The sequence below is a fragment of the Acanthopagrus latus genome, chromosome 2 (genome assembly GCF_904848185.1).
Source record: "Acanthopagrus latus isolate v.2019 chromosome 2, fAcaLat1.1, whole genome shotgun sequence".
In the NCBI taxonomy this organism is placed as follows: domain Eukaryota; kingdom Metazoa; phylum Chordata; class Actinopteri; order Spariformes; family Sparidae; genus Acanthopagrus; species Acanthopagrus latus.
In genome coordinates this window covers 26,179,973-26,203,171 of record NC_051040.1, presented here as the reverse complement: position 1 = coordinate 26,203,171, position 23,199 = coordinate 26,179,973, and the positions used below count along the sequence as shown (strand labels likewise).

The window sequence follows — 23,199 nt, the reverse complement described above, 5'->3', positions numbered from 1 at the left end:
AAGACAAAAGCACAAGATCCATGCTTTACTCTTTACAGGCTCCTTCCAGTTCTGCACCTTTACAAACTGCACTCTGTTGTTCAGGCAGTCTGGAAACAGGAGGTCTTGGATTTCAAAACCAGCCCAGGTCAGGTTTAGTCATGTCAGTTTACAGATACTGAGGTAAATATTTATTTATATACATATTATATACATGTCTGTTATCAGGGTAAACAGGGGTGCTGTAACAATAGTGACAACTGCGTGGCGGAGTAACACAGTGCATTGGCTTACACTGAGTCTCTAGTCGGGTTTGGATGTAATAAACAGAACGACTGTCTGGTTTGGGTTGGGCCGTTTGGTTGGGCTCAGACAGAAAAATGTGACCTGTGCAGCACTCTAAATAGATGGTCATGCCGTTCTTCATAACGACACATTTTTCTTGAGTGTTTATTTGTTTTACACAACTGTTATTTGCAATTTATGAACAGTGGTATTTTAAGAATTACTGAAACAGCTAATACACATCATATACTTAAACTGATGAATACAGACAAAATGTCAGAAAATTAAGGCCAAATCAAATGCTTCAAAGCTTCCACAGTCGCCATGGTAATGGAGGTCCAAATCAGCAGTTGAATGTTTCTTATTTGTTTTTCAAGAGGAAGGAGATACTGCATTGGCTGCACTGAAAGGATGCAAATAATGATAAAGAGGGCAAAATGGAGCTCCTGCATTGCATTTCATTACACCAACGCACATAAACAAGGTCCCTGCATGTGATTAGAGTGCACAGAAGAGCATCTTTAACCAGAACACTATCATCACAAGGAAGAATTTTCTGCTCTCGAGGAAAGCTCGAGGAAGGTATACCCCTAAATGCTTCAAATATATATGGGCAACTCTCACTGAAGCTTCAAAGCCCTAAAAGCTGCACCTGGGAGAGAACTACTGTAAATTATTAAATAAAGGAGTAGGAGAGAAGGCGTTTAAATCATATAAATGATGTAGAGAGGGTCACTCAGTGTGAGCATGTTGAAAATTAAGCTGAGGTAGAGTGCAAAGGATAAGCTGACACTGACAGTAAATGTGGTGCAGAACTGGTGAGAAGTAGGCAAATAGACATGCAGGCATTCTAAGAAGTTCACAAACTGATTTTAGAGAATGTCTAGTATTTTATTCATTGGGAAGATTTCAGATAGGAACAGTGAGCAGCGATAATGCCAAGTTTGCACACAGTGTGAAAAAAAGACATCAATTATTCCAATCTTTATCCTTATTGTTATGTCTGTCACTTATTTGACAAGCGTGAGAGCACAGCATTAAACAAAGCAAAACCGAGGATTCATCACTGAAGTTCGCTCAGTAACTTATGTGATTCCAATATGTGACGGAAAGAGTAATTATTTTCTGGAATAAAGCAAAGTCCACCATTTTAGGTGTGCTGTGGGTTGTGGGTGAGTTGTGAGCTGGCCTACCTGTCGGGGCTGTGGTGTTGGGTTCATTTGTGGAGGTGGGGTGGCAAACACGACAGAGGGGGGCTGCCCAGAGGGAAATGAGGGCTGTAAGAGACAGGAAGTGATGTCAACAGCAGAAGAATGGGATGCAGGAGGAATAGGGAGTGAGATGTGGTCAGCAAGTGCACTGGTACTGATGTCAAACAAAAGCATCCCTTCATAGCTAAGTCTTGTAGTGAAGGAATGTGTGAAAGGTTGTTCTTTGGAATACACGCTACGCCTTAAGCAGGAGAGGGGAAACTTACACTCTTATTTAATAGTTGATAGTAACATTGAAAGGTGCTGCAAGCTACACTGTCAGATGCCAATGTGAGAGCAAGGGTTGGAAGTTGACATACTGGCTTTTGTAAACATGGCCACCTGCTGCAAACATTCTCCACCAGAGAGTGCATTGTTGTTAAGCGCATAACAACGCTGTCCTACAGCAGCCCCCCTTTTTTTGAGAAACCATGTGGGAGAGACCAAGCTGTTTTAATCGGGGCCAAAAGAGGAAGTTAAGTAGCCAGGTTCCTTACCTGTGAAAGGCCAGGGGAGGGGGCAGGGTGGGGGTTGGAGGGGGATCCTGTTATAGGCTGTGGTGCTTTATTCATTTCATGGAGTTCTGCATGGGGAGGCAGATGTGGACCTGTGTATGAATCTGACAGAAGAGAACAGGCTGATTAAATGGGTCTCCATTTTTAAATTAATTTCGTTTTAACACTTCGTGTTAATAGTCAGCTAGAAGCTCACTTTTATACTTACATTTATGAATCTTTAGGTCCTAAGTGTGGTTACACTGAGGAACGTTTTTTCCTGAAAGAGACAAAAAAAGAGAAGCCTAACATTAGGTTACAAGGTAAATTTATTGTCTGCCAGCCCAAAAGAATGAAGATGCTCCCCTACAAATTATGACAATGTATCTATTATATATAGATTATATAAGATAAAGAGATCATGTCAGCCACAACACCTACATCAGTGTAGACATGAGAAAAGTGAATTAGTGAATGAGGTGAATCGTGCCAGATCTTTTCCATACGTCTCTCTATCCCTGCATGTTCATCTTTTAACCTGTTAGTACTGAAATACTGTATATACCTGTACGCATTATGCTGAAATATCCCACTGTGTGATACATGGAATGTACAACATAAAACATGATGCAAATGACCTGTTTCACCAGACTAACGTCTCTGATGTCTCGTGTTCTACTGCGCCATATACATGGATTTGGCATCACGTCTGGTGTGTTCTAGGGGTGGCCAATGTTATTTCAACCAGCAACCATCAGCCCATCAATCAGCAATTGCCAATATATTTGCACAGGTGTGGAACAGCACTGCATAATCTTTCTGCAATTATGGAGGAGCTAGTAACCAGTTGGGTTTTTTGGGGCGTTTTATATTGGATGCAACAGGCAAGCCAAAAGGACCTAACTGTACCAATCTGCAGTCTCTGAAAGCATATGGTATTTCAACCCTGCTATCCTCAGTGCACAGGGATGAAGTGGATTTATGTTGGGAAAATAAGGATACGAAATGCTGTACATCGTATTATTTCTAAAAGTTTTTGAACTGAGTATAGGTATAAAGAAATATGCCAACTCTTCAGCAGGAGAGGCGGAGCTGCACTGCTTGCTTGCTCTGGTAACTTGCATGCCGAGCCCAGCTCCCCAGGCGGTCAGAAAAAATGAAAGAAAATGAAATGCAATTTTTTTGGGACGTCTCCTCACTACTTCAAGTAGCCTATCTCTAACTTGTATTTCTTAATCACTGAACCGGTGGATGATTCATTCATTTTCTCATTTAATCCAGTCACTATTACAAGACAATGCAAGATCAAAAACAACTGTGTCACCATCTGACCAAAATGTTGCATAACACAGATAATATCATGTTACACACTTGTATGCTTGGTGTCGAAACAATTTTTGTCCAGCACTTTTTCAGCTCAAGTACAAACTCCTCTTTCTCCATCAAGGTAGATGATTCCATACTGAGAATACAGAATATCAATGTCTTTTAATTTACAAAATGCGGTCGGTTATCCTACCAATATAAGATACTGGCAGTGTATCTGTACAGATCTTCTATTTATCCGCAGTATGTGTGTGTGTGTGTGTGTGTGTGTGTGTGTGTGTGTGTGTGTGTGTGTGTGTATGTGTGTGTATGTGTGTGTATGTGTGTATGTATGTGTGTATGTATGTATGTATGTATGTATGGTTATCATGGTGTGAGACTAGATAAGATCCTAGATTTTGGACATCATTGTATCAAGATATATGGTTTTAAAGGCTGCATAACAGTAAAGTGGTGTAATTTTTCAATCTTTCTTAAAATGTTTATTTGGTCTAATACGTGCACTAATCCAGTTCATCATTATATTATCATTATTATTGATTACTGATCAGAAATATCACTGTGTGAAAGCACCAATAGTCATCCTTATAATACTGTTGCAATATCAATATTGAAGTAGGGTGTATTTGGCCAAAAATGATGTAATATTCTATTTGTCACCTAGTGTTGTTGAGCACCTAAGAAAGCGCAAAGTCGAATTAGGTGCAATTTGGACAAGCTACATGTTCAATATTAATACATTTTGAAAACAGCAACCAGCGATATGTACAGCATTGGGGGGCATGGCTTTTATTCTGGCTTCATGACTGTGCAGGCTGAAGTTGCACTCACACACAATCCCTCATGTATTCTTATGAGAAAGAAGACGAGGTTAGTGTGGTGCAACAACTCAAACTGCTCCAGGATGCCCCTCTTAACGGTTTTTGCAGTTCAGTTTAAAAAGTACAGATGTAATCATCCAGATTTTAAATTGTAAATATCAAACATATTCTATGTTAATGAGACTGAGAACAGCTCAGAGGCTGGATCTGTGTACCCCTCGCATTACCAAACAATCTGTGCCGAACAGTGGGTTTTGAACAGGCACTTCACTGATGCACCAAAGTTGAATTGTGTTCAACTTCAGTGAACATGCCTCAGTTCAAACCTCCTACAGTAAGTGAGATTTTGTATACACTGGCACACTACCATTTGCTACTTTTACAACTGCACCGCCTCTGAAATTTGCTTTGGATTCAGATAAAACTTTGACATTTATATGTGATAAACAAACCCCACATAATGCTCGTCAGAGACCTGACGTGTTTTAGTGCATGTTTCACTCCACTGACTCGTGGGTGGGGATTCTTTGGTGTAACTTGCATAAACTGAGTGGTAACATCACACAAAACTCTCTCTACTCTTTCCAGCGTTTACCGCTCCATTATGTCAGTGACAGGGAAATGAGCCACATTCAAAATCACATTCACCCGGGGACAGGATTGCCGTGAATGATCTCGAGCTATACTGTGTATTCAACGTAACTAACTAATTTTGATCAATAGAGCTGACTTGCAATTTGGTACAAATTCAGACCGATTTTCAATTTAACACTGAAATAATGAGACCCGAACTCAAGGTCACCTCCTGATTTGACAGTAATCATCTTTTTTAGATTATATGGTTCTCGCCATAGTGAACAAAAGATAAATAAAAGACAGCACTACCATCAAGCTGTTTATTCTTGTGGAAGCCCTTCTTCAGCGTGTATTTTGGAAAAATTAGAGTGAAACTACATGTGTGCTAATTAAATGTTACCCAAAACTGCACAACAGATATACCCTAATAGTGGGAGCTGTAAGAGCAAATGACCACACAGGGGTCTCATCCAAACCAAACAAAACCTCACAAAAGGATAGTACCGAACTGTATCACAGAAACAACACAGCACATGTTTGTATCACAGGAAACAAGTAAATTAAACATCCTCATTCAGTACCTTTGGAATTAGAGTGTTGATGATCGCCATACTGACACATTTAGCATTTATAGTCAAAGCCTACATTTTCTCTGCCATTGACAAACACATACACCACCCCTTCCCTCTCTCTCTCTCTCACACTCACACAAACACACACACACACACCCACACACACACAGCCCCTTCCCACACACACCCACACACACACACACAGACCAAGAAGCAGCAGTGTAAAAACCCTGAGTCATGATGAATCAGGGAGTTTTTTTCTTTTTTCAAAGAAGAGGAAATCACACTGCAGACACAGTTGTAATGATCACTGTTGCCATGACTATATCAATACGGACAAAAGAATGAAAGATAATGATGGAGTGAAGGTTTCCATACGGCTGGGTGAAATCCCCTACTTATAAAACACTGACTGACAGACATCGATGGGCAGCTCATCCCCAGTATACTGAAGCCTTAGAGGTAAGAGAGTGGCACAGATATAAGTTAGGGTGAGGTAAGACTGCAGAGGGGTGTCAGGCAGCTGTCGGAAGGCTCTTCCACCAACAGAAAGATTGTCAGACTCAGTGGGGCTAACTGGGACATGAAATGCTGAGTTAACAATATCAGGGCTAACAAAGGGTCGCAGACTTACAACCTATACAGGCTCGCAGGCTCTACTCTTCAAAGTGAGGAACACAAACAAAACCTTTACTTGTTTGAAATGCTTTCCCCTGAAGTAGTAAAACAGGGCCGGCTTTTCAAACAATTCCTGTGGCACTGACACACAACGTCAACACCACGCAGGTTAGTCTGCAGAATTATCTAAAATATTAGTCATCAGCACAATTCTGGGCACAGTCACTACGAGCAGTGAGGGGTACCACAGAGGCTGTCATTTTTGCAGGAATCTGTGCTTCATGGGAGTTATACCCCATCCCCTTAATCACACACAGTCTAGTCATCTGAGCTGGTCTGACATGCACTGTGGAGATCCAACCACCAGAACTACTGCTGGTGAGACATGCTCCTTCAACAGTTGCATAAGTCTCTGCATGTACTCCTATGATCCTGTGAAGAGCAGAGGGGGACAAGAACCTTTGCTGAAGAAGATGGCTATCATGTCATATATAAAGAGTGTAGACACGGTCTTTTCACACAAGATCTAGACTCACTGCACCAAGAGCAACTGTTGTTAAACAGCTGCTTGCTGAGAATGGATGTTAGTAATTGTATCTATGCTGAGAGCCAAAAGCACTTCACTACCTGGTGACATCAGCAAAAACACACGAGTCATGGTTTCACGAGTTCATGGCCTGCTACAGATTAACATACTTTACAATGCCATGATATAAGAAATACTTATAATACATTTCCCCACTATAATTGCTGCTCCAAGCCCATTATCCATTATGTAATCTCTTAGCAACTCCTTTTCACATACAGTTCAATGGTATGCAGCCTGTGATAGAAGTCTGTACCTGTCACAAAGCCAATGTGTTTACTGTGGTAGTAACATGGTGACACAAAAAGACAGGATATACGTTTAATTCCGGGTGATATTGATATGGACTTTTTTAAACATGTTTCGAGGTCTTCTGGGTGTAGTCTGATGAAGTATATGATCTGCTGCTTTCTACTGTTGCCTGTTTTCCCAGCGTCTTCTTGCTGACACACACAAAAACAAAAAACAGAAAGGCAGTTTCCCTCCTGGCAAGGGGAAAGAAGTCAATCAGCTATTTTCAGCAAGTTTACCAGAAATAAAATTAGAAAAAAAAAAAACATGCGTGCTAATTTTGATGTAAAAGTGGTAATACAACACTTCTCAAAATGTAAACGTTCACTTTAAATAAAGCTATTCAGTGAACGGTTCACCTTGTATACACATAACTATAGCATCATCTTCTCAGTATGTCATGTCTCCAAAAATGTTTATTTCAGGCCAATGCCAATGTTTCATTCAAAAGCCTTCACTTGCTCATCACTTTGCGGACAACTAGCTTTGGTCCATCCATCATAACCAGAAACCAACACATTTCGATCACATTCAGGGAAAGTAATCTTAATATGTAAAATTTGTGGAGTGCTACTACAACATAAAACTACAGCAGCTTCAACAAACACGAAACAACATGCGCAGGTGGTCGAGTGGTTAGAGCGCATGCCATAAACGCAGCCGACCCCAACTGATTCCGGCCGGAGGTCCTTGGCTGCATGTCACACCCCCCTCTTTCTCTGCTGCCAATAAAAGATGTCTATGCCACAAAAAAAAAAAAAAACAGACTAATACAGGACAGATCAAACACAAGACATACATTCTTTACAATACTGCTCTGCCACTGACATTGGTCAGTACCTGAAACAAAACTGGTTTCCCATGCAAATTTGACTTCCTTGAGACGTTACAGAGACAAGGTTCAGCTCCAGTGACACAGCATCACACCAGGACAGCCTGTTCTGCCCAGCCCATCCCAGCCCATCCCCCTAATGTTCCTCCAGTTCACTAAAATTCTGCCAAAACCCACACATGTCCAGACTCCAGGCTTTGAACTTTCACAACAGGAGGCTCAGTTGTGTCCTTATGTCAGGCAAACTGTGACAGCATGACTCTGACACGTCATGCATTTGTCATGCCATTCCACTTCTGCTATTAGTTTTGTTCACCCTGACAAAAGCATGTCTGAGATCACTGCAGAATATTCTCCTGGACTGAAGAGTGGTAAACAAGGATCAGTGTTTATAGGTGGAGGAGGGAGAAACATCTCGAGTAGCTATATGGTGCCCATGCACAGGAAACTGCATCCATTTTGGACCCACATTTTCAGTTAAGGTCACATGTCTGCAGTCCTCAACATCAGTCCCAAGCCTGCCGGAGCGAGCAGGTTGAAGTGATCAACAAACATGAACATGCCAGTGATGTCGTCCTCTAAACCAACTATCTAACGCAACGTCAGTGACAGAAGAATGCTGCGACGCTCATACCATGCGCGCTAACTATCAAGTGGTGACACACCGGTGTTTCCTCCTCTACTTTAACTGTGGGTTACTACTGCTGTGGCACAGGGGCGTGTCTGCCTGCGTGTCTGCTCACACACGCAGGGTACAACAAAGACGACTATTTGCATGGCATTACAACAAACCCCCACTTATCGAGCGATCGGTCTAGCCACGAGATCCGCAAATGTGGGTGCGAAGTGGTGCAGCTGTGTGATGTGCAGTTAGCCATGTTGCTAACTCTCATAGGCCCGATCTGGATTTACCACGTGGTTTCTCCTGCTATTGGCGCGATGCGCAGCCCAGCTGCCGGCTTCATGTCAGCCACACCTCAAACGATATCGGCTGTGACAGCCATCTATTTCGTGAAAAGCGTGACACATACCAAACACACGACGTTGTTTCGAGGGGTCAGCGGTGAGGACAGGCGTGACGACGCTCGTATCAATGAATGGGAATACTAACCTAGATAACTGTCAAGCTAAGGAGGTTGCTCCGGGTCATTAGCTCATAAAATTCCTACTCAGTAGCTCACATCTGCTACTCAGATCCGGTGACCATCTCTGCTCGAAGGCTTTAGCTGGCTAGATATAAAGACAGCAGCAGTGCTGTCAAGATGTCGTGACAACAATGAGTACTGTAACTACGTTAACGATAGCCAGAATGAGTCAGACACCCTCCGTTTCATTTCGCAGCCAAACATCTCGCCCAGGGTAACAGCACCATCACCACAGCGACGACAGCCTACATTCACATTGAAGCGTTACAGAGGGTGCTGATGGGAAATCATCATCATATAGATAGATAGATAGATAGATATTACATATACGTCCTCGTGTGTCATAGCTCCCATTACACCGGCCAACCTGGAGGCACAGCGACCTGTCAACAGCAAGGCCCTAACAAATATGTCACTGCCTTCAAAGTTCGAAACAAGTGTGCTGTCACATCAGTCTCCAAAGCATCTTTCCCTTCTTGACCAAATACATGACAGCATATATTGTCACATAGGCCTATTTTTATGTTGTCTTGGTAACTAGAGGGAAGACGTTTGCTGACCCTTCTGCATGAACAGCAGGCTGAATGTTCGCAACTACACCTTTTAAGCACATTTCCACGCTTTGCCGCCAAACATAAATGGTTTCAGATTGCCGGCACCAACATTACATGGCCATCACACGGTTTCAGGTATCAAGTTGTCAGTCTGCTAAGTGTTTACAATCCCAGTTCTTACACAGTCATGCTAACACATGTGAACACACGAGTTCCATCACTTTCTGCTAGGAGTCTGGCACCAGGGCAAAACACGGCTTCAACAGAACTGGAGTGATTTAACCCACTGGCAGTTATTTAGCCCACTGTGTGGCTAGTTAGCAAACGACTGGATAGCAAGCGGCATAAATTACGTTTACAGGCGAAAACGACAACATTGAGACGCGACAGTCGGTCTGTCGCTTGCTATACTTAATACATTACACAAAATACACTGTGTTTCCAAACGTCACATGAGCAAGGGCTCATCCATGAGTCTATCACAGCATTAGCTTGCTAGCCGGACAAGCTAAAGTGAAGAAAGAACACCCACGTCGCATTAGCATTGAATGCTAGCAACCAGCTAGCTAGCTAGCTAATCCCTGAAAACACAGCAGGGACAGCACTCAGCAGAAACCACTCAAGTAAGTCACCACAGCTAGTAATATCTCCAGACTAAAAGGCGACACATACATGTGAATGTCCTTCCGGAGTCCCCGTGTAACAGCAACATGACACTTTTGTGAAAATAAGAGCATTTAAATAAGAATTTAACTTAGGACTGCTGCCGTTACCTTTCTCTCCTTGAGTCCGCAGAGCCGGACGGACGGAAAACCTTCCCGGAAGCCGGTAGCTAGGTAATTCCGGCAAAATCCCATCACGTGAAACTTTCCCAGTAATCGTGATCTCGGCTGTAAAGACTCATCCATGCTGTATGGACAGACCTGTTGTCTCCCGGCTCATTTTAAAAATACATGCGAAACTAGATACATTTACATTTACACTTTCTGTAGATACCCAAGACATTTAAACTTTGTTCTCAAAATAAACCAAGTTTCGATATGCTGACAGAAGTATGGAATGCATATGCTCACCTCAGTTTAACTTAGTCATCATTATTAATTGTTCAGAAAAAAAACATTTAATTACAACGGAACTAAATCTGGGTCAAAACAAAAATATTGATCAGACACTTTAAGTGAGACAATAAAATGGTCAGTGCATGCATGATGGCTAACAGTTAAATTGACAACTATGCAATTCTTTAAAATGTAAATGTTGAAAAATACGATACTTATCACACTGTTTCAAATATCCTCAAGGATGAAATGAACACTATGACATGATAGACCAAGGACACACAGATTTGTAATTTATTCTTAAGGATGTAGATGTTTCCCCAGGAGACGGAAACAGAGGAAATGCGTTACGCGGCCTTCATAGAGGTTTCAGAAAGAGAAAATCAAATATATAAATAGTATTTTCCCAGATTTCTCCATAAATACTCACACACGTGCGTATATACAGCGTGTGCGGTTCCTAAGACTTTTCTTTCGCCAAGACGCTATAGAAATGTCCGATACCGACTAAACAGCGCCTCCTGGTGGACAACCTGTTGCCTGCTCAATTCCGATGAATGTGCTTCTTGTCATCTAAAATAAAGTAATCGAAAATCATAGAAATGATCTTTTTCTCCGGTAACTTCAAAAATGGGAACCTTTATATATTCTACAGTCATTACACATATGCATTGAAATATTTCAGGCTCTTTTTTAGTTGTCAGGCTCTGCCAGCTCATACTAATCAAAAACCCAGTATCTCAAAATATTAGAAAATAACATGACTAATAATAAATAAAAGGATATTTGAATACAGAATATCGACCTCCTGAAAAGTAGGCTATATTCATTTCTGCACTCAACACTTGGTGTGGGGGCTCCTTTTGCACAATTTACTGTATCAGTGCAGCAACGCATGGAGGCGATCAGCCTGTGGGACTGCTGAGGTGGTGTGGTGGCACAAGGTGCTTTCATAAGGCCGCTATCAGCTTCAGCTCATCTGTATTGTTGGGTCTGGTGTTTGATCTTCCCCTTGACAGGTTTAGGCAAGATGAGTCGGCTGGACAATCAAATAAGCAAATCAGCAACTAGTTTCCCTTTCCAGCAGGACTGGAAAACTGGTAATTGGTTTGCAGACCATGGTATTACTGTGGACGAGCTGAAAGCCACACATACTTTGTAGATGGTTATATATTATACTATATTATAAATCCTTTATTATACTAATTTTTTTTTATTTTTATGAGCTGTAAAAAGTAAGCATGAAAATTGAAACAAAAAAAGGGTTGAAATATTTCACTTGAGGTGTAATGAATCTAGAATATCTGAAGGTTTCACTGTCTGAAATAAATTATGGGGGGGGGAAAAAAAGTTCTATCCCATGTACCTGTATATTATCAGCCAGCCATGACATACAGTGCTTTGAATCTAAATGGACAACACAACACACAGCACTCGCATTTCCACCATGTGGATCTGAGTTTTTATTTTGGATTCAACCTTTTACATTACTGTAACAAAACCAAAGAAAACAAAACAGAAGAAAAAAACGTGATGAAGAGTACATACTTTTAAATGCTCTAATTACAAAAGAGGACCAAGAATGTAAGTTGTGGGGGAAAAAAAACACATTTGAAAACTGATGTGGACTGAGCAGTTGTTATTCATTTACTGATGAAATATACAGAAGTTTTGTGAACAGTTCCCACTTTTGAACCGGCCCCGGATCAGTTTAACAGCTTGTTCAGCGCATGTGGAATTGATGGATTAAAACAACAGCAATGGGGAAACCATCTATGTATTGAGAATGAGGTCCCAGTTTGACCCTCCCTGTGTCATCTCAATCCAATTAACCAGACCAAAACCATCTATCTGTAATGAGTGCTGGAGCTGGGCCACAAATGATGATGGTGAGAAGACTCAGAGAGGAAGGATAGGCCTGCCTTGCTCTTTTCAGCCACACAATAAACAATTTAATATAACAACTGCCAAGAGCCATGGAGGGCTATCCTTTTAAAACAGAGTCCAATGCCAATGAGAAAGGGTTATTTTTTGCATGGGGGGGGTCTAGGTTTCATAGTTGGGATTCTTGCGAAGGATAACAAAGCCTTCCAGGATGGGGGTGACGGGGAGATACTCCTCTGTGGCCAGCTCGGCCCTCTCTCCATGAGCCAGCAAAACCGGCGTGGTGTGGGTCTGGAAACCTGTGATGGCCTTTGGCTTACCTGCCTGGCCCACGACATCCACAGCCTGTAGACACATGAAGAACAGTCAGAGCAAAATTCTTGGATTTTGGATTATGATCCAATTCTAATTTCTCAACGATATATTTATTTTTGATTAAAAACACGTCTTGGATGTGTATCTACACATCGACATCCTCAAACAATTCAAAATACATGGATGGAAATCTGCTAATTTGGAGAACTGATAACACTTTATATTTCTTGTTAAATGTGAATCTACAGCTAGGAGGCTATTCGCTTGGCATAAAGACTGAAGGCAGGAGCAAACAGCTAGTCTGCCACTGTCCAATCAAAATGTTTGTTTAAACCATACAAAAACTATGAATAAATAACTACAAGTGGTGGCTTTACAGGGTTATGTGCCCAACTGTTTCTTGACCGGTGACAACCTTGAGTCCTTTAGTTGCCAAGCAACATGATAGTGATGATAAGATATAAGGTGTTAAGGTGAAATAACACTTTTTTTCTGAGGGAAGTTACGGAGCATGTATCAGTGACCATTAGAGGTCCTTTCAGTTGGACGTTTTTACCTTTTGAAAGAGCAAGGCTAAGAGTTTCCCAGTCTTTGCTAAGCTTACTTGCAACATATTTCAGATATGAAAGTGGTATCAATCTACTCATCTTATCTCAGCCAGAAATCATATGTCCCAATATGTTAAACTATTCCTTTTAAAGTCAAGCAAATTCAATAAAATGCAAGAAAATTAGATGACTTGTTGCTCTTTGTAATAAAATGTAGATTAAACACTATGTCCTGTGGGAAAAAAGAAACTAAACATGAAAAACTAGAAGGCAATCCAGGCACTCCTAATATAAGCAAGTGTGTAAAATATATTAAAGTATTATAAAGCCTTTATTATGAGTGGCTAAATCATAAAAAGGCAAATCATTTAAAAAAAGCCAACTATAATATTCCCTCAATATTTGTAAGTCTAATAGAGCCATAACTTTTAAGATATATACAGTTTTACATTAACAGACAAAGCAGAATTTCTACAAATATGTCTGCTGGACTAATTCTGCTAATGCTAAGTCTAGGCTTCACCTGTCCAACTCTGACAGACACAGGCAGTGGCCGTAGCTCCTCATCGAAGGTGACCAGCATACGTGGCTGCATGGCTGCTACCAGGCCGTAGAGAATGTAGTGAGATTTCCCCAGGATTACTGTAATGCACAGAGTGAACACAGGGAGAATATCAACACAGAGAAATCACTGACAGAATAAAACCTTCAAATTACAAAACAGAAACTGACTAGATGAAGTGTTAGTGTGAGCTGAGGTTAAAATTAACAACTAACTTACTGTTCTTGACGTCAAGGAAGGAAACGAGCACCGTGAGCAGTCCAGCCACGGCGACCTGACTCATCAGCTGCCTGTCGCTATGGTAGGGACAGAGTGTCAGTGTGCCTTTGCCCAGGTGAGTCAGACCCTGTGGAAGCACAAACAGCACAGAGTCAATAGCAGCTCACACACTTACCCAGACGTTCACTGGTGTCTGGTACACAGTGCCTTTTATGTTAGTAACCTACCTGAGCCAGTCGGACCATGAAGAGATTGTTAGGGTCTTTGGCGTGATACTGGGCTAGCTGCCGTAGCATGGCAGCCAGGCGGGCGTTATTTGTGCCTGAGGAAATGGAAATAGTGAAGAGGATGTTAAATATGTTGAGGAAGTTAACACTGGATGCACTCCCAGACAATGTGGCAGCCTTGTGCATCACTGACAATGATACGCAAACAACACCTTCAAGTAAGAGCCATTTCAGCTGAAAGACTTTAGTGTTTTAAACACGAATACATAAGGCAGATTAATCATTATTCTACTATTGGTACTATAACTATTACATTTAATTAGTGATCTATTAACAGGATACTGTGAAATAACCACATGATTTTAACGTTGCACAGTTAACATTATTAAATGTAATGCTTATAAACAGACTTACCACTGCCCACCATGCCCATGGCAAAGATGGAGTTGTGGGACACCTCGGGGTCAGCGTCGTGAGAAAACTTGCTCAGTGTGTCCAAGATGTTCAAACGAGGGTTGGACACGGAAATGAGAGCCAGGGCAAGTGGCACCGCTCGCCTCAGGGTGGGCTCACCATAACGCAGCTGATTATATCATCACAAAGAAAAATAAGAGAGCTTAAGACATGTAAATACACACAAAGACCAAGAGAGGAACAACAATCTGGATCCCATTATGGTGATAAAGCTGTCACATCCCAGTACATAATTGACAAAAAGGGACTTGTTATGCCATGATCTTAGTTTAAGTACAAACAGAGCAACTAATGCCAGATTATAAAAGTAGAGACAGGAGAGACAATACATGGAGTAGGATCAAAAGTAGAGATTAAGTAACGTGCATCAGAGGAAAAACAAAAACAATGGACCGATGCTGAGGCCTGAAAATATGAAAGCACTGTTTGCGCTTACTTTCACCAGAGTGTTTTTTTGAACAGACACTGGAATAAAATAATGCGATGTCGATCAAAAGAATAAGAAATGAGAGGTGCAGAACTATAACGTATTCATTAAAAGTAAACAAAAGACCATACAACAACAAAAAACAGACGGTAAGCAGTGCTACTGACCAGGTGTCCAAATGTTCGCAGTGCCATTTCAGAACCAATCTCCTCTCCCATGGCGATAAGGGCAATACCAAGAACAGCTACACCCTGAGAGTAAAACATAAAAGTCAACCAGTTTTCTTTTTTTCCTTCATAATACAAAACTTCACAAGCATCAATAATAAAGCAGATAAAGGAAAGGTTATAAGTGGTAATAATTTGGTCCTTACCTGGTGGGAGCCCATGTCAGCAGCAGTCTCCTTCTTATCTTTGTCCTTCTTATCCTTCTTGTCCTTGTCCTCCTCCTTTTCCTTCTCCTTGGCTTCGTAGTGCTCACTGCAGATATGGAGAAGCTGCTGCACCTTCAGCACATTTCCAGAGCCTGAAATGGAGACGACGCAAATTAGTCCACTGAGTTAAGACCGTTTTGGATATGTGAGGATTAAAATCAGCAAATGTTGCACTGAAGGCAGACTGGTGTTTGGTTGGCTTATATTGATACCAGGGTGTCTACAGGTCTCAGACACTTCATTTTATTGTTTAAGATCTTTAAAAAATGTTTTTTTTTAAAACCAAATTTATAACAAATCATCCTTTTCTTATTCAACTATTGCAGGTAAGTATAAAGGTAGGTGGTATTAATCCTGTGCAGATGTAGGTTTTATGTAGTAATAAAGTTATTTGAGTGAGTTAGGTTAATCGACATTTGGTCAAAAGTTAAGGGCAAGTATATTAATATTAGGTTTAATTCAAGAGTTACCCAAGATTTGTAAAACTGAATTTAAGACTTTTAATAAACGATATGTAGATACCCGGAGTACATGCAGAGATCACGTAACGGCTCTCTGCACATGAGTAAAAAACAAAATAATTTCACAATAACTGGAAAATGGTATTATGAGACTTACCTGCGTATGCACAGATATCCACTAGTGTGTTGGCAAAGCTGCGGAAAGGTTCAGGTACGACCTGTAGAGCTGCCAGTGTTGTCTCAATCGCCTCTCCTTTCCCTACAGACAGAAAATAAACAGAACAGTTACAGCAGCTACATCACAAGAGAGGGAAAAAAAAATGATGCAGTAGTATTTGACCTCTAAAATATATCTTGACCACCACAGAGGTTTAGAAAAAGCTGTCAGACAGTTTTTCACCATTTAAAGAATGTATAGTTATTGAGTTTTTATCAGTTCTGAGGCCTGTGAATGCCCATGTTTACCCAGATGGTTGAGTCCCAAGCCTAAAGGCAACCAGCGGGCATATGAGTCCTTCAGCTCCTGTTCATTCTTCTCCATGATGGTCTGAACGATGGTGGAGGTCACGTCTCCATTACAAGATCCCACTGCGATCATACCGCATGCCAACGCCGTCACTCCAACCACCTGTAGATTCCACACGTCTGGTTGAGCAACATTTGCGTGTGTGTTTTTTAGAGTGAGACCAGTGCTTTAAAGAACTCATCCATACCTCCATGCTGGATTTGGAGTCTCCCATGACAGGGAGAAGCAGAGAAAGGACATCTTCTCTGTTGGAGCCAGCGTAGGCCAGGCCCAGTCTGAAAGCATCACACCACAAGGATTACAAACACTTAACTAATAACCAGAAGACATTCACGTGTTAAATTGCCTGTCTTTGCATAATTATAATTACTGTCCCTGTATGTATAATCAAATGTTTATCTTTCTACATTTTAACATTCTCCTTACCCAAAGATAGCTCCTATCCTCATGATGTTGCTGTTGTGAAGGACGTAGTCAGAGAGCAAGGCGAGGGCTGGGTCACACTCGTTCCTCACACCTGAGTTGACAATGCCACAGGCCAGGAGGGCACCAGACTGAACAGGGACAGAGAGACATGATGCAGGTGTAAGAAAAATAAGATAAACAAGGAAGCGTTTTTTCCTCAGAAAATAGAATGATCAGAAAATAGATAATGGCTGTTTAACCAAACTCACCACCATGTAAAGAAGCAATCCTAACAGAGTTGCACTCAAGTCAATACAAATAATTATTCGAACTTTAAGCAAATGTGTTCTGAATTTCTTGAACTGATGACATTATTAAAATCTGCCAAGATTAAAAATCATATAATAATTGTGATGGCACTCCTTACAATGTTGTGATATTATCTGATGGCAATATATGAGTTATATCATGAGACAGTTTCCTACACTTTCTAGCCTGATGTTTACCTTGATGTAGTCCTCAGAGGAATATAGATATTTGTCTATCTGGGTCAGACCACCGTCAACATCCCACAGCAGGATCATACCCAGGGAAGCTGCTGCACTCAACATACCTGAGGACATAAACATCATCTTTAGTCACTGAACAATCATAATCAGTAATCATTGTGAATACAAAGGTATTAATATATCAGATAAGTCTAGACTAATGTAAAGAAAAGTTCAGTAAGTAATATGGCTACTACAGTTTGCATGTGAGTGTGAGTTTTTTTGTATCTTACCATGGTCCTTGTTTTTGTACAACCATTTGTTGCCGTCGTCTGTGAGCAGCTTGTCCTGTCCAAAAGCTGCGTTGACAAAGCCATTCACGAAGGAAGAGGCCAAGTTCATGCGAGCTGAGTCCACCTGGGAGCCACTGCCTCCAAACCCTAACACATACAGCACAGAGGTCATGCATAACTGAATAACCATCAATACACAGAATGTATTTCACTTCAGCCTGTAAATCACAAATCACAACAGTCATCCTTAGATGTCTCCATCAAACAACACCTAACAACATACATAATCTGTGGGTATGCACTCACTGTTGTTTTCGAGGTGTGTTTTGTAGATGTCATCAGGCACTTTGGGTTCCATGATGTCCAACTGAAGAGGACAAGACATTCTATTAGTTCTATTAACAAATCGTGAAATTAAATCTCTTTCCCTGAATCATACACCAATATTGTTTGATGTGTAACCCAAGACAAATGTCTAGCTTATTTTTTATCTGTAACATGCAACAGTTACATGGCATCACATACAAACTGTTGATTGTTGAGGTTACCCACTGGATTGCTCGTAAGGAGTCCAAATGTATGTTTTCTTTAAATTCTGTGCTTTGTAATAATGATGTGATCCATTATTTGAGACCTTTGTCAAACACAGCCCTAGAAGTTTGCAATCAGCAGCGAAGCTTGACGAACATGTGTCCAGATTTGCGAGTGTCTGAATAAATATCCATGATGTTTTGAAACTTTATAGAGTGATAAATAAATACATCCCCAAATTTCCCAATGTGTCTTAAAGGTAAAATGCTAAAGGTTTTGTCTCAGTTGTCCTACTGTCTCTCACCTCTCTGGCCAGGGCCAAGAAGTTGCTGTTGAGCTGCACGTTGGACATGATCTCTGTCAAGTCCTCGTAGTCCTCTACATCCTCATTGAGCTCCAGGAACATGCCATGACGACCCAGCATGAAGGCCATCTGCTTCTGGATAACTCTGCAGGGCAACAAGAGATATTAATACATCAACCACGGTGACACAGCAGGCCTTCCACGACCCAACACCTCTTTCAATGGAAGAAATCTACAGTACTGGCTCTGGTCTTAAATACATTCCAAACTTTAGCTCAAGCCAGTTTGAGGCTTCAGGATTATTTAGCTCCAGTTCCAAAGTTACAGTTGTTTTGGAATAAAATTCTTTCTTTTATTTCCTTTGACAATGTTCTTCCATACTTTGAAGACTTTTATCTTGAAAGCTATTCACTTGATTTGACCAACTCCGACTGCTGAAGCCTTTTACAGTCTTCAGCTCAAGTTCAAATTGAGTTTTTGCACCAAAGGTACTGCCACCACTACCATGGCCTTCTTCTCTGTTATATGTGTACTGTTATTCAGTCCTTACATGTCTTTACAGGATGTGAAGATGTTTTCCACTAGCTCCACATCGTTGAGCATCAGGGCCAGGCGCAGGGCCTCTGGGTAACGGTTGAACTTTCTGAATATTTTCAGGGAACATCTCAGCAGTGCAGAGTTTTCAGGTTCAGGAACGTAACTCACACAGCTGGAGGACAGATGCAGAGGGTTAAGAGATGAAAAAGACATATTTCAAGTATGCGTTCAGCATGGTAAATAATAGTGTTTGTGTCTTATTTGCAATATATTAAACTTGAACATACCTAGTGAGGTACAGGCAGACTTTGCCGTAGGCGTTTTCATCAATGTAGTCCTCCAGCATTTCCAGTCTCTCAATCTCCATCAGCAGGTCGCAGGCCTCATGCTCGGCATTGTGGGCCATGTTGTAGGGCACAATCTCTTTCACTAGTTTTAGCAGCGTCTCTTGCTGTGTCTTGTCACTCTCCTCCACCTCTTGCCACTCTTTAGCCACCTCACCGGCCAGGTGCCTGGAAGACATTAGAAAGAGAGGTAATGGATACTCAGATGTCCTGGTTTTAATCCTATCATCTGCCCAGTGGTTGTATAAACTCTTTCTCTGCCAATTCAGTCATGTACACAAAACACATACATAATTTTTTCTTATTCACAAAGTGACCTTTGAGCGAGCCTATACTTTACACCAAAAACAGGTCTTGTGTTGATATTGTACACCAATAGTCAGGGGAGGAAACTGCATCAGTCTCCATTTCCAATACAATTAATTTGCCATAACAATGCCCACTTCTGCCTGGATCATTTTCATTTATCAGTGTCGTTTCTCAAAGGCTTCTTTCACTTGTCTTTATGGAAAGCTGAAACATAATTCCAAACTTAATGGACATCAACTACTGTAAGGGCTTGTAATAGTGGAACAGCTTTGTTTTTGATCAAACTTGAGGACAGAATGTGATAGCAATTGACAGCACCCATTTTCCTGGAGAAAGAGGATCTTTCTGCTAATGATATGCACACTACATACAAAAATAACAGCAAACAATCTCTGCATTTTGTCTATCTACATTGGTCACTGTTGGGGAAGCAACATTGTAATGTATTAACTGATAATGCAGAGTCGTGTCTCACCTGACATATTCATGTCCCCAGGAGGCCAGCTCTTCCTGAGAGCCCAGCAGACGGTACTTCAGACACTCTCTCTCACCGCTCATGGTCATGGCCAGGACTGACACCACATCAGCACAGAAACGCTGCAATTAAAGACACCATACATGTTTCACCTTTGGCTGTTTTGATGAGTAATTAATTGTTTGTCTATTTTAAAACACAAATGCTGAACACTTGATGGTTCCAGAGCCTAAATGTAAGGATTTTCAGCTTTTCCCAGTCTTACATTAAAATACAATAATTATCTTATTGTTATGAACTGGTAGACAAAAAAAAAGACCTCACTGTGGCCTCTCAAAAATTACACTGTTATATTTTGTCATCTGTTGATTTACAGAACAAACAATTCATTGTTTAAATCAAGAAAATATTTTGTGAACTAATCGATATTGTGTTAGCTGCAGCTGTAGTTCATAAATGTCTGCATTAGTTTTGACATCAGTGTTTTGACATAAGTGACTGTTTTAAAAAACAACGAATAAAATAAAATGTAAAAAGTAAATTTATGACAATATGATGTGTATACTATCAACACCACTCAAACAGCATGCATGAAAATCAGTTTTTTTAATCGCTAGGAAAACACAGTACAGGTGACTGCTAGACACATAAATATTCAAGATATGGATTGGAAGAAAAAAATGGCATCAATGTAAAGTTTCTGCTCTATTAATCTGCATCCAGCTTTAAAATCCTTTTTTATGTAATAACTAGGAGTCAGGATTGCCATACACAGTGTGTATTCCATTGTGTTTCGAAGAAATATGAACCGCATTTCATCTGGTGATTCTACTGATATATGGGCAAAATTGTGGTTGTGCACTAATTTCCTCATTTTCTGGCAGCACAGCAGAATCTCACCTTGTTTTCTCCAGCAGCCATGCCGTCATAGATCTCTTTGAGCTTGCCGTAGTGTGGACGCAGGAATTTGAGGGGTTTGGGTACAGAGGTCATGGAGGTGGTGGAAGAGCGGATTAATCTGCGTAGCTCTTCCAGCGCAGGACGGTACAACGCTGTGTTCTTTTCCTGCAGATGTGTAGAAACAAGTGAGGTTTTTAGCTTTGTGGGGGCTTTTACTCCCCAACAGACAGAGGCTGTTGTTTTAAAAAAAAAATAGATCAAATACTTACACCCAGTCTCTCCACCATCATCTCCAGGTCTTCTTGTAACTGCTTGTCTTCCTCTGACTGAGACACAGTGAAAGAATAAATTAGCATAATCTCTTATAGACAACAAAATCTTGCAAATGTAAAAAAAAAAATAAAACAAAAACAAAAAAACAAGAAACAAAATAGTGTTTATTTGTCACTACTGCATATGGTCTGAAACAGGAGGGCGAAGCTTGTAGTTTTATGTCGATAATGTGATGATGGCCTTAAGGTTTGTTTAAAACTGCTTTTGTCTCAAAACTAACCAAAATTTTAACTTGCCAACAACTGGATTAATGCTGCTGCTGCCTAACAGTGTAGTATATTATAATATCCCTTTGATTTGATTATAGATGCCTGATATAGAGGACTGTTCATGAATTGGCATGCACACTAAGGATGAAGTGTTGCCACTAGCCACCACTTAAGACACTAATCTTCGACAGTGATGCACCGCTCAAGTTTACTAGCAACTTTGACGCAAAACCATGAAAGTCCTGTAACATATATTCATAACAGTGCACATCTGGTTGGTGTATTTATAGCTACTGTATAAAATACCTGTGGTTTATAGTCTAAAACAAGCCTTGCCTTAAAAAGGCACTTAATTGAATATCAACATTTGGTACGAGTTTAAACGGCAATCTTTACGATCATTAGGCAGCATGGTGATAATGACATGTTACAATTAATGCTGATGTTTTACACGAGGCATAAACAAAATAGCTGTACATTTCCTTGTTTGCACTCAATTTCACACGGCTAGCCACTAACTAAATGGAACAAAACAATCTGGCCAGCGTTGGCGACAGACTACCACAGGCTACCAAACTACCAAGCCAGTCTGTTGTAACACTGAGAGAAACGCATAGAAAGTATTATTATGTGGTGTGAGACTTCATTTGTCTTCTAGTTAGCTGCTGTGTCATACGGTACGGTGCCACAGGGTAAACCTGGCTAGCTATATGCTAGCCCCTAAGTGAGGAACGCTAGCAGCGATGACACTACAGACACCAGCGGTAACGACTGGGAAGCTAACATTAGCCTGCCGGCTGCGCTAGGCTAGGCTAGTTAAAAGCTAACGGGGTCACTTTAGCTACACAGTTTCTAAGAATCGCGAAATTCCAACAACTCAAAGCGAGTGTGCTTTATTTGAGAAAGGGGTTAATAGTGATGGAGAGCCTGTCAGTCGTCTACACTGAGTGGCAACGAGTTCGGCCTGCTCAACCATGTTGTCAAAGCGGCAGTGACTAAGGCAAAATAACACGTCTGGCCCCTGCAGCGCTGATTACAACACATTTGAATGAGGACAAAAACGAAACTTACCAATTCTTGCTCCTCTTTCTTATCCTTATCCTTCCCCGAGGGCTGCTGCCCCTTTTCCTTTTCCTTGTCCTTCTCATCGGTCTTTTCGGGCTGCTTTTTCTCTTTGTTTTTTGCCTCCTCCATGACTGCGGCTCTATGAACTGTCGGCTAGCAAACGGAACTGAGAGGGAGCGCTTCTTCCTCGGCAGAGACGGTGTGTTGTGATTTTTCTTTACCGCCCCTGCTGGTGGCCATTTCATATGCTTGTTTAGGGGTATTTCAAGTCCCGGAAAAACACGGGAACTTCGAGTGGCAACTTTACGGTGAGCTAAACAAAAGCAGCCAAAAGTCTCGCTGAAAAACTGAAACACTCATTCTATACAAGCTTTTTCGATCGATTTTAAGCATGTTCAACTAAATACATTTTCACTTTAACTATTCATATATACATAGATAAAGATGAGTATGTCGTAAGTGCCACAGTGGTATGAGAAGATGCGTGCGAGCTCAAATCTCCCATGTTTTGGAAGGTCATTTTAAGTAGCAGAGGAGGCTGTC

General features: G+C 41.1%; 2 protein-coding genes across 7 annotated transcripts in view; both read right to left on the bottom strand.

The window, feature by feature from the left end:
- LOC119005372 (eukaryotic translation initiation factor 4 gamma 1-like) overlaps nucleotides 1–10,230 on the bottom strand; it is a 39,263-nt gene extending 29,033 nt beyond the window's left edge. For 3 of the 6 annotated variants that reach the window (XM_037072934.1, XM_037072965.1, XM_037072973.1), the window contains exons 1-4: nucleotides 10,103–10,230; nucleotides 2,238–2,288; nucleotides 2,012–2,133; nucleotides 1,458–1,541 (exon numbers count right to left, since the gene is read on the bottom strand). In XM_037072934.1, coding sequence (XP_036928829.1) covers nucleotides 1,458–1,541; nucleotides 2,012–2,086 — 159 coding nt within the window. In that variant the 5' untranslated portion in view covers nucleotides 2,087–2,133; nucleotides 2,238–2,288; nucleotides 10,103–10,230. The other 3 variants (XM_037072958.1, XM_037072944.1, XM_037072953.1) reach the window with 3 other exon arrangements.
- Nucleotides 10,231–11,821: 1,591 nt separating this feature from the next.
- On the bottom strand, nucleotides 11,822–22,876 carry psmd2 (proteasome 26S subunit, non-ATPase 2). Its single transcript, XM_037071769.1, has 21 exons — nucleotides 22,663–22,876; nucleotides 21,319–21,375; nucleotides 21,050–21,214; nucleotides 20,150–20,271; nucleotides 19,309–19,533; nucleotides 19,035–19,193; nucleotides 18,485–18,629; nucleotides 17,956–18,016; nucleotides 17,650–17,796; nucleotides 17,375–17,481; nucleotides 16,890–17,017; nucleotides 16,651–16,738; nucleotides 16,403–16,565; nucleotides 16,095–16,196; nucleotides 15,417–15,568; nucleotides 15,211–15,294; nucleotides 14,557–14,725; nucleotides 14,143–14,237; nucleotides 13,916–14,042; nucleotides 13,658–13,776; nucleotides 11,822–12,616 (listed from the first exon to the last, which is right to left on the bottom strand). The coding sequence occupies exons 1-21, from the start codon at nucleotides 22,783–22,785 to the stop codon at nucleotides 12,434–12,436; spliced, it is 2,721 nt and encodes a 906-aa protein (XP_036927664.1). The 5' UTR covers nucleotides 22,786–22,876; the 3' UTR covers nucleotides 11,822–12,433.
- Nucleotides 22,877–23,199: the final 323 nt, after the last annotated feature.

Bases quoted from the DNA above. Each gene is read 5' to 3' on its own strand.
- psmd2 (XM_037071769.1), bottom strand. From the start codon at position 22,785: ATGGAGGAGGCAAAAAACAAAGAGAAAAAGCAGCCCGAAAAGACCGAT. The intron at 15,569-16,094 runs GTAAGTCTCATA...TCTCCATTTCAG, and splicing joins GGATATCTGTGCATACGCAG to GCTCTGGAAATGTGCTGAAG. The intron at 14,043-14,142 runs GTAGGTTACTAA...GTGCTTCCACAG, and splicing joins TCATGGTCCGACTGGCTCAG to GGTCTGACTCACCTGGGCAA.